Raw genomic sequence first — 11,866 nt, 5'->3', positions numbered from 1 at the left:
TCTTTTGGGCTGTTGGCTGAAATAATTTCCAGCACAAACCAAGATGATTAATTTATAACAGTCTGTTTATTAAACAAGGTAAAGATACAAAGCTTTTTTTTTTTTTTCAATTTTTTTCAAACATTGATAATCTTAGTTTAGCTTCTCAGTCTCGGCTGTGCATATTTAGTTGTCTAGAAACTGTATATGAAACCACAATGCAAGACAGGAAAAAGTGTAATAAATCTACGCAATATCTTTTCATAGAGAACATGGGTTAAACAGTTATACAGATTACAGCTCAGGATCTCCATGCGGAAGAAACAAAATAAAAAGTTTACAAGACTTAATACTGCAGAACACAATACAGAGTAATGGAACTGGGGTGATAAAACAGTTAAGGCTTACATGTAAATAACCAATATAAAACATGAATATTAATAACGTACAGGTAGACTAAAATAATTACAGTAAATTCATAAACCTTTACAAAATCCAAACAGAACATGTTTATGGAAACTTAAAAATAGGTACTATAAATGAGTAACATGTTTTACAGTACAGCAACATGTACATTTTCCCATTATCTCGAAAAAGAGAATAAGTTGAAGAGGCAGGGTCTGTTGTTGGCGTAGATGTCCGTTTTCAGGCCAGTGGCTTGAGTAATAAGTTTTTATTCTTTTGAAAACATACAATATATGTTATATGTATTTTACATTATTCTTAGTTCTATCTCAAACGTCAACGTTCAGCCGCAGCACCTTTTCTGAAGCACCCTGAAGAATACAGGGAACCCTATTAGTACCATTCCGAGGTTACAGTAAAAATACAATAAACAATACTGTATACAGTAAAAATACTAAAGAGAAAAGGGAGAGGATTCACTGCTGCGTACACTCATAATGTAAGCATACTGAATATGACTTATACTGCAGTTTATTCCAAAAGGGTAAAGCTTATTGTAGATTTGGAAAAAAAAAAAAAAAAAAGAAGTCTTGACTGGTTTAGAGTAGCTGTACAATAATTTCACATTTTGGCTAGATTTAAAATCAAAAGTAAAATTTATTCCTTATGAAGAGTGTTTCCTTTAAAACAAACAGACCAAAAAAAAAAAAAAAGGCGGGCTGAGCAGAGTAGAGGAGCACTGAAGTGCAGTGTATTCAAACTCTGCAACATGTCCAATTCTTAGAAAGTGATAGTCCAAGCTTAAGTGGAGCAGGAAAACGTACACACATTACAAGCTCTGCTTTCTCTTAAAACTTTAGAATTCGTAAATGCACTAATTACTGAGATGACAGAAAATGTGGAGGGGAAAACACCTTTTCTCGTTAAAAGGTGCCACAATGTCAATTTCGGACACAGTATTAAAACTGGGGAAAAAGAAGCAAGCATGCTTACTTTCTTTGTTGCTCTGTTTTTTTTTTTTTTTTTTTTCCTTTTGTCTCCACAAATCAATAATTCAGCTTTTTTTATACAATCAGTGTCTTTTGCCTTTATCCAGATTGCCTTTCATCAAATTTAGGTGACCCTGTGCTTTTGTGGAAATGTGACAATAAACAAAGAAAGTAACAAAATACTATTAACTGTACACAATCTGTACTCTTAGCTGCCACAAGAAATGCCTTTTGGCTTTTTCCCAACCAATGATTTTGAAATAATTTAAGCCAAAATCACACAGCCGAAAAGTGCTTTAAGATGATCTTTGGATGTCTCCACAATACACCCAACAAACTTTTTTCCCCACTTTCTTTAAAAAGGGTAAATATTGTCTGGCACATTTTGGAAACCCATTTAATGGAAAAGGAAAAAAAAAGACCACCCCGCCACCCACACACACAGAAAGAAAAAAACAAAACAAAAAAAATTTCTAAACGGCCAACACATCCAGCGGTTTACATGACGCTTACGAAAGTGCTTATTGAATCTGACGCAAGACATTCTTCACCGCTCATTCCACCCAGACAACATCAAGCTGTACTGTTACATTCACTAAATAATGCTGTGCTCATTTTTGACAAGACGGCCCGGGTCAAGTCAGATGGAGGCAGTCTGTTTACTGTATCTAACACTGAATGCTTATGTCAGCTGTCATAATGCTAATGTAAGCCTTATGTAGATGGCTGTGGGTGCAGGGCCTGGAGAGCTCCGGCCAATCGCAGACTCCTAAATCTTACGGCTGAATGTCCAGGGAGTTCAGATGAGGGAGATACGAATGGGGAGGCTGGGGGACTCGGTCCTCTGGGGCGACTGGTGACTCACTAGGTGCTCCACCACTGTGTGTTTGGACATGTGCTTCATAAGGTAGGTCTCCTACAAAGATAAGGAATGAGTGACTGGTATTACTGCTTACTGACAGTTTAACTCAGCATTTGATCCATATCTTCACCCACATGTTCACACATCTTACAAACCGGTACAAGTGAAAAATGAATAAATAACTTTTAACTGATAGCATGTGCCATTTGACTGACCTCTGCCTGGATCCTCTGCCCAGGACTGCTTCTATTCTCCACAACATGTTTATTTTAATGTATCACATACCAGCTGAACACACAACAATAATAATAAGAGTTAAGTGGGGCATCCGGGTGGTGCCCCACTTTTTTTCTCATACATTTAAATGAGAACTATTCGCACTTGCTTCATGGAGAGAACAGTCAACCAGGATAAATGAGGTGTATAAGTACTAACCTAACACTCTACATGTCACTCTTAATGCATCCAGTTGAGACATTCATACAATGTTTTCATGTGTTCTAAGGGGAGCCTAAGCATGGTGCTTATACGGGGGATAAATGGGCCCTGTGGCATCAAGCTCATAAAGAGGATGTGGGGAAAATAATTCATAATTTATTCCTATTTATTAGAATTTTATCATTTCTTTTTGCCATTTTGCTTCCCGTTATAATTGTATGTTATACAGTATGTTGTTAAAAGTTTGTATTCTCTTAGATACTACAGGCATTCTCGTACTGCTAATTTATGTAAAAAGTACATTTCATACATGAGACACCACAGTATGCTGTTTCATTCACACACAAAAACACACAGGGATCTACTCCCACATGCACATTCACATACACCCATACACTGAAGTAGAAGAATTCAGTTATTTATATATGAAATATAGATTAAACAAAGTTCTGGTTCACATTTATAAAGAAGTTTAAAAATATTTTAAAAGGTTTCATAAAATTTCTATTCTGTTTAAAAGTAAGAGTTGGGAACTGTACGCAGTATTAACAAAGCCTGCTTCTTATTCCATTAAATGATAAAAAAAATGTGTTCCTTTCAACCTAAAGAACAAGACTTCCTTAAACAAGAACATGGTGAATTGTTAAATATAAGAAGCACAAAACATAACATGTTTCCAAGGACATCATTTTATTAGCAAAAATATTCACACAGAAGAAACTAAGAGAAAATGTGACATGTTTAGATAGCGAAAGGATAATGTATAGTTACTCACTGAGGTGTATGCCCGGCCACACATGCTACAGCAGTAGGCCTTAGCATTTTTGATGGCATGTGCTGACAAGTGGATCTGCAGCGATGCAGAGTCTGAGTAGGCACGGTAGCAGTTAGGACATTTATACGGCTTATCTTTATTGTGCTGCCTCTGGTGTGACTGTCAAAAAAGACATAGGCAAAAGTTGTAAGAGCAGTCCACTTAAAGATCCAGTGTGCAGGATATTATCACATCTAATGGCGTAAATAGATTACACCACTAGATGTTAGTCAGAAAACTTGGATGGGTAGTCGTGGTACTCTACATTTTGATTCTGTAGTCACTTTTCTACAAGACTAGCATGCTATATGAAAATGCACCAATGCTTTACAGCCTCTTTTTAGCCAGCATGAGATTACAAAGGGAAGCATAGCACAGCAGCATAACAATGAGTCTTGTTTGCAGCAATAAAATACAATCTCTGTAAATAATACAGTGGTCCCTCCCCGTATCGCGCTTCATCTTCTGCAAGCTCGCTGTTTTGCTGATTTTTTTTGTATGCAGCACTGCATATGTAAGTATATGTAAATCCTATTTATACCATTCTATGTCCAAATTTTACTGTAGGATTAAGCTCACTGTGCTTTGTTTCTTGATTGGGTCGGTGAACATCAATGCGCTTTTAAGATTAATATTATTAAGAAATTCACGTTGTTAAATATATGTAGGTTTTTGAGAGTGTATAAAGTGTGTGGGAATGTTGAAAATGTTCGTTATAGTTTGGGAAAGCTCTGTAAACACTCCGAGGAGGGATAATTAAGCTTTAACATGCATTTGAATTGTGAAAAATGAATAAGGTTGTCATTTAGCGGATATCATTTATCACGGGTGTTTTCAGAACGTAACCCCCGCAATAAACGAGGGACCACTGTAATAGTTTTTCTCTTCTGGGCTACTATAGTGTCACGCTGGTGCAACTTGGCACAGTGGGCTCCCCACTAGCCTAATTTTGAACAAAAATTTGGAAGTTGTAGACAAACGGCCCCGAACCAAGACAAATCAGCAGTTAGATCATCATTGGTGAATGAGGAGTTAAACTCAAATGAGAGAGGGAACTGGAAACTAAATAAAATTTTGGTAAATATTAGTAAAAGCATGCCTCTTTTTTCTCTCCAGCGTCCCATATAACAGCATCAATGGTGAGGGAACACATGGAGGGAAACTGACAGTTTTCTTCTGTAATATAAAGTGAATCCCCAGGAACAACATGCATCATGTGTAGTATTACGTCAATAACAAGAAAACGATGTCTGCACAGCAGGAAGTGCTCGATATAGACAATCTTGTAGAAGGTGACTCCCTGCCTTAGGTCACTTGTGTAAATAGAAGCATGGCACCTAGAGTGTACAATGCAACAACCTGACAACAAAGAAAATCTTGTAGTCTAGCAGTAACTTGGTTTTACAAGTTCTTAGGTTATAAAAAAGCTATTTTCATGTTCTATGCTACTGATACCTATTTTGGAATATTTTTGGAATATAGCATTTCTGTAAATAGATCCCTCTAAATGTTGCACACTAGGACTTTGATTTCAACATTTTTATTTTTTTAATTGGAATCATGTGTGACTGCAACCCATTCAAGCAATGAACTTGTTAGCATTAATAGATACCTGTAGGTTCGACAGCTGGGTGAAAGCCTTTTCACATCCAGGGTGGGCACATTTATAAGGCCTATCACCAGTGTGGATTCTGTAACAAAAGAGAAAGATTAAAAAAGGTTTGATGATGGAGGTGAAAGAAGCCAAACCACTTAAAGCAGTCTCTCAGTTCTGGTCCTGGAGATGGCCCCCTTTCCCTGGATGTTTCAGATTAATCCTTGCTTCAGTAAGACATTAGACTCAGACCAGAGTAGAGAGGCACTGAACCAGATTGCAGCTGTCTAGCTATAGCATGTGGTTATTAAATTTTTCTGCAGTAACACCAACCTGGTATGCTGCTGCAGGTGTGACAGTTGACGGAAAGAGTTCTCACAGTAAGAGCAGTGATAGGGTTTGATCCCCAGGTGGATGCGCAGGTGCTGGGACAGGTACGAGGCATTAGCAAACGTCTTGGAGCAGTGGGGACATTTGTGTGGTTTGGCCTCTGTGTGGGACTTGGAATGAATTTGCATCTCCGACTTGGTTAGGAAGGTGAGCGGGCAGACTTTGCATCTTGATGATAGAAAAGGGAAGAAAAAAAAAACAACCAAAAAACTGTTCAGCCATTTTCATGCCAAAATTAATCATAAAATGTCAAGACATTCTTCCACTTGTAACTCTCTCTGTGGGATCTTGCTTGTACTCAGTCAAATTCCATGCACAGAAGTTGTCATTTAATTATTTCTTGTTAAATTTGTGGTTATAAAATCAGGATTTGATTCAAGCAAAGCAGGAGTCTGGCAAAGCTTTAGAACAACTGCAAGTGGGCTGCTTTCAATCACAAATGGTGTGACATGGTCAGCTGTTTGACCAAATAAACAGTAAATTCTGTTGAATTAGTTGGGAACTGAGCTGTATTAATGTATGCGATACTGTTTTTACAAACACATGCAATAAAATGGAACTTGGTCAGACCATGTGCGAAGCTTCCAGGCCTATTTCAGTCAAGCTGAGCGTACATATGTCAAATGGATTTGATCCTCAACTACAACATGTGGGTGTGTTACTCTGGTTTAGAGAGTTTATTTTGTTGGGAGATGTTTCACATATTTCAAAGTTTTTTTTTATTTTGTTTAAAATAATTTGATATTCTTTTTCTAGTTCAGCACACAGCATTTTAGGTAAACAACCAAAACATAACCATGAACATTGTTCAGCTAATGATGCATTAGTGGGACCTTCCTGTGTCCAACCTGTATGTTTTGCCCTCTTTGGGTGCAACAGTGACACAGCCTTGGTCAGCTAGGATGGGATAGGGAACCACAAGAAGAGGTCCAGATGCATTTTCAGCTTTAATCTTCTTTCTGCCCCGAGGTGCCTTTGGTGGGGGCCCCAAGAGTCCTGCCAGGCCTCCGACCTTCATATGGTCCATACCAGGACCACTTGCCAGCCCAGAGATGATGTTGACAGAGGGAGCACCACCTAGCCGGCTCTGGCTGCTGGAGGTTGGAGTCGTGGGGGTCAGGGCCTCTGAGGTGCTATGATTATCGGATCGAGATGAAGGAGCCAAACCTGTAGAGGTGGGAACCAGCATGACATAGACAATCTCATTTATAACTCAAGAGGTTTCCAAATATCTTTATAATCATTAACACTTTATTCATGAATTCTGCAATTACAAAACGCATGTTGTTCAATTTTCCCCTTTTAAGTTTTCTGACTATTTATTTCCATGTGATATGATCAGATTCTAGGTATAATTTACAAATTATATGTCTTTCAATGTACCCTAATCTACCATTACAACTTATATATAAAATATAGCAGCGCTACAACGTTTTTAATTGAAACAACACCACAATCTGATTGTTTGATGCCAGCAGACAGTAGTACCTGAGCGATGGTTGACCCGGCCAGGTTGCTCACTGAGCTGTCTCATGTGCCAGTCTTCCCATAATCCTTTGGCTTTTACTGCAGACTTATCGTCCATATTTCCATCTGTAAATTATGCAGTGATTACAAATTAATCAGTAAATTGTATATTTATTTAGAGATTTGATAGTATCAAGCTCATGTCTGACCTATGCATTAAACTGTGAAATTGAGGTCTTCATTCAAAATTACATCCATGAAAGTCAACCCCAGATCTTTACAATGTGGATCAAGTATGAAGGCTCACATACTTCATCTTAGTGATTTAAGAACTCAAGAACTCACTACACCTGATGTAGGGATGGTCATAGATAAAAATGTTCATTTCATGAATTTCGGTACTAATGCCTGAATTTGACCTGTTTTTTTTTTTTTTTTTATAAAAGTTTACAACTGCAGCCTAAAAAGTCTCACAAACTACAACGTGAAGACGCTACCTGGACCAGAGCTGGAGGTGGAGCGAGCGTGCAGAGCAATGTCTGGCTGTCCAGAGCCCTGCGACTGTGGGTGGTGACCCTGCACCTGCTGTGGCTTTAGCACCGACATGCCATGCTGCGAGTTGCCATCAGGGGAGGAGGTGGGTACGAGTAAAGACTGCTGAGAGGGAGTGGAGGTAGGTGGCAAGTGCAGGGGTCGGATCTTCTCAGCCATCAGCTGCTCCTTAATCTTGTTAATGAGGACCAGGTTATCCAGCTGAAAGGGTTAACGGGTCATGCTCAACAGAAAACTGCCACCGTGTGTGAATGTCATTCATGCCCCCAAAAACATTTTGCAGGACAGAAGATAGTGGCAAGCAAAGGGTACAAATTTCATTTCTTACGCATCTACTGTAAAACACTGACACCTGAATCTGGTGCTGAATGGCTGAAAAGACATTCACACATGGAAACGAATGGCAATTAAGAGTGGTAATGCTACAGTAAATATATGTTGTGAATGACTTACCTGGCCTGGCATGGACGGTGGTGGAGGCCAGAAATACGGATTGTTAAATCGAGGCTCTGCCATCCTGAAACAAATATTACCTTTAGTCATATTTAAAAGTTATACTTTTATTAAATATTTGTCTGTCAGGGTACCTAAAGTGGGCAAATTATGGGCAGAGAGCATTAATGTTGAGTGACTCAAGCCAAGAATGTAAAAAAAAAAACCTGACAACCAAATCATTACACATTGCTCATTTACAATTTGATGCAGAAAGCCTGAGCATTTTCTGTCAGACCTATGTTTTATTTAGTCTCCATCACTTTTATCAAGCTTTGCATGAAAGCTTATGCTGAATAACATAAGTATTAAGAGCAACTTAGAGTGCTAAACGTGCTCCAATAAACATAGTTTTTATTATGAAAACATTCTTGCAATGTGTTTGCAGATACTTGTTACACAGACTAATGATCATTTATTAGCTTCTAATAATGAATATATGATTGACATAATAGTGAACATCAAGCTTTGCATATAATGCTTTACTTTGAAAACATAAGGTTTGACAATAGCCTGACCAATATATTATTCAGAGGTATATATTGTCCAATAGTCAACTTTTTTCAAACAAAACAAACCATAAAATCATAAGGGTCATTTTAAAATTGTGTTATATGTAGTAGTTTTGCCAAGAGAATATATTCATAATGTAATAGAGCATGCACTAAAGCAGACAAGACACAGGTGTGTTTTCTTTATAATAAGCTACTCAAAAGTTGTGATAAAAATTTAAATGAGATCAAATATCATAAGATTTATCTCCAGTCATCTTTTTACGCCATAAAAATCTGGGTTTGTGTTTTCTAAAAAAAAAAATCCAGTGTCTGTCTGGCATACAGGACTCTACTCAAAAGCCCACTTACTGGATTTCCCACCTTTCATTTGCACCTCACAGTATTCCTCAAGATAGGTTTGATGGAGGGGTCATCTCCATGACAACTGAGCAAGCACCATCCTTTGAGGTGGAGGCAGATAAAAGGTGAAAAAAAAAAGCTAGTAAGTGGGCCCTGAGCTTACTTTCTAAAAAAAAAAAAAAAAAAAAAAAAAAAAAAAAACTTTAAGTATTTAGGAAAGATATCATAGTACCATATCTGTGGCGATGTAGTCCTGATGTGACACTTGGAACAGGATGAAGTGTGTTAAGATTTGATGTGTTAATTTTCTGTCTCGATAAGCCAAACTGGCTCATTTAGCAATTCAAAATTGTTGACCCAGAAATTTCTGGTCTTCTGTATAATAATAATAATAATAATAATAATAATAATAATAATAATAATAATAAATCAGTAATCAGACACATCAGTCTGACAGAGCCTTGGCCGTTTAGCTTAAAGCTTCTCTGCTCCTTTTGTCCGAATTCCTAAAAAATAAGTGGCCGTCGCTTTAAAATTTCAGACCAACGCTTGAAGAAAAAAAAAGAAAAAAAAAAAGAAAAACAAAAAACTTTGCCTTCTTTGACTTTTCGGACATGTTGGCAGTCTGGGAGCACGTCTGCACCCGGACTAATGGAGGCTTGTGCAGATCGACCCTCCCGGTGCGAATCAGACATTCTCAGACAGTTTTCTTAAAACATTTCCAGACAAAAGAGAAACAAAAATGGCAGCCTTATTTTTATAAGGCGGGACGCCATATTCTGCAGACCCCAAAATTTTAGGAGCGTGAACATCTTTTCGCGAAAAGGATGTTGCGGAAGAAAAAGCGGCCGAGAGACGGTCACAAAGGTGTGTTTATCATGTCAAAGGCATGAATGATTGTTTACAGCGAAATGCAGGTTTGAATAGCCCGGCCTCCCCACCTCTTAAAAAAACTGACACTTCCTACAACAACCATGCTCTGCAAAAACAGCACGGAAACGGACAAGCTGGACTCATTACGCCGATTTTTTTAGACGAAAAAAAAAGGAAAATATGTTGATGCGTCATGGCTAACATATGATCAGCACGCAATGCTTCACCTCCCAAAATACGCTTAGCCATCTTCCCAAAAATTCACTTTTAGTGCTGCTTTCTTCCCTCCCCCCCACATTCTGTAACTTTTGGGCGAATCAAAGGAGAAATTCCATTTTGTGCACAATGCACGCATCCCAGAGGTCATAGCTTGTCAGAAAAACTCGCGGCAGGAAAAAAAACATAAAGAAGACATGCACAAATACCTTGTGTCCTGGTTGCAGATATTGTCTTGCGAGTACAGCTATAATATAAAAGGTTGATGTTCTTTCTGCCTCCAATCAGACCACCGCTTCCGGGTCGCTTTGTTCACTTCTGGGTGCTGCCGCTGCAGGCTCAGCGCAGACCTGACAAAAGGGGAAAACCTGCAAATGTTGCTTTGGACTGTGTTTTTAAACCACTCGTCTCTCTTTCTTAACGGCCTCTTTTTTTAATGAATACCGTAGCGCTATTTTAAGGGTCGTTTGGTTGGATTTTACCAACAGATCTGCTTGGGTTGGGCAAATTACGAATACTTAAAAACGAGATGATTCATTACAAGGACGTTTGGCGTGTCTATTCGTTTAAAAGTGCATGAAAATACTGACTCGACCAAAGGAAAGAGTCATGTACAAACCCGTTTTTTTTCTAGGTTGTTAAATACGGAAGGTGCTGTGAGGCTCGTTAATACGCATTACTCTTCAGGTCATTAGCTCGGACTATCATGTAAATTCTGCTGCAAAGAAACAGCAGTCAAGCAGATACAGTTGAGGTGAAGAAGTGACTGTAAACTTATGTTTGTAGCCCTTTCAAAAATTTTATGTAAAGTCGCAAGTAAACTGATCTGGTTCTTTATAATCAGGTCAGATCTGGAGAGAAGGCAGGAGATGGACAATGTTACAGACATTTTTTTAACAGCAATAAATGCGACATGCATCATGAAAGTAGCTCAGCATAACAACTTTTTTAATCTTCACATCAATAAATTCACACCTTGAATTTCACAGCAAGAAGGTCACGGGTTTGCGGTTCGAACCTGGGGGCGGTGGCCTTTCTGTGTGGAGTTTGCGTAACCTCCCACCATCCTAAGACATGCATGTTATGCTAATTGGTCACTCTAAATTCTCCCTAGGAGCGAGTGTGTGCTTCAGTGGTTGTCTCTATCTGTATTGGCCCTGCGATGGACTGGTGACCTGTCCAGGGTGTACCCTACCTCTCACCTGCTAAAAATGCTTGGATATATCCTCTTTTACATTTATGTTTAAACCACTTCTGCTGCATCCACCTGTAACCTTTGTGGAAGAAATTGTGGAATTTAGATCATTATAAGAAAAAAATTACTTTTCCTATGCTATATATAACTTAACCCCAGTGGAAAATATCTTAAAGGATGAGGATTCACAGAAAGAGGCTATCATGTATGTAGACCATTATAAATTAGATATACTATATGACTTCCTTACCAATGTTAGTCATTTAAAAAATGGTAAGAAAAAAAAGCAAAAATGAAATATGCTGTCACTGGTTGCTAACACTCACCATCCTGGCTTCATATTTTTGTGGACTACACGAATCCCATTTACTACTGGGATTTGGTGTAGGAGACAGGACCCAAGACACAGACGAACAAAGTCAAATTGCAATTTATGAGGGTTTTATTGATAAGGCAAGGCCAAAATTGCTGGGAATGGATGCTCACACAGGAAGGAGGGGGGAATCTAATGGAGACTGCTGAAGAAAACAAAACAATTTCCTACAGACTAAAGAGGTACGAAAGAGTCAAACAATAAAATCCAGACTGAAGATCCTGAACAGGCAAAAGTGGACAAGTACTGCACCAAGTACCAACTTCTTTCAGATGTCGAACCGTAACAGATTTGGCCATACAATACCACTGGAAAACAGACCAACTGGCATCGACTGAGGAGCAGATCCAGGCTTTAAAGGAGGCAGCAGGTG

At 38.5% G+C, this 11,866-nt stretch overlaps 1 protein-coding gene across 4 annotated transcripts; it reads right to left on the bottom strand.

The window, feature by feature from the left end:
• Window positions 1-65: 65 nt before the first annotated feature.
• znf362b (zinc finger protein 362b) lies at window positions 66-10,265 on the bottom strand. 4 transcript variants are annotated; one of them, XM_042004594.1, is made up of 9 exons: window positions 10,135-10,265; window positions 7,944-8,007; window positions 7,436-7,691; window positions 6,960-7,064; window positions 6,320-6,638; window positions 5,415-5,639; window positions 5,100-5,178; window positions 3,449-3,607; window positions 66-2,289 (listed from the first exon to the last, which is right to left on the bottom strand). In XM_042004594.1, exons 2-9 carry the CDS (start codon window positions 8,004-8,006, stop codon window positions 2,173-2,175), a joined length of 1,323 nt encoding a protein of 440 aa, XP_041860528.1. In that variant the 5' UTR covers window position 8,007; window positions 10,135-10,265; the 3' UTR covers window positions 66-2,172. The 4 variants fall into 4 exon arrangements, with proteins under 4 accessions (XP_041860528.1, XP_041860530.1, XP_041860526.1 ...); XM_042004596.1 differs by having other exon boundaries at window positions 7,436-7,664; XM_042004592.1 differs by lacking the exon at window positions 10,135-10,265 and adding an exon at window positions 9,778-9,827.
• Between the last annotated feature and the right edge of the window lie 1,601 nt (window positions 10,266-11,866).

This window comes from Melanotaenia boesemani, chromosome 13 (assembly GCF_017639745.1).
Source record: "Melanotaenia boesemani isolate fMelBoe1 chromosome 13, fMelBoe1.pri, whole genome shotgun sequence".
NCBI classification, from domain to species: domain Eukaryota; kingdom Metazoa; phylum Chordata; class Actinopteri; order Atheriniformes; family Melanotaeniidae; genus Melanotaenia; species Melanotaenia boesemani.
This window is presented reverse-complemented; position numbering and strand designations above follow the sequence as displayed.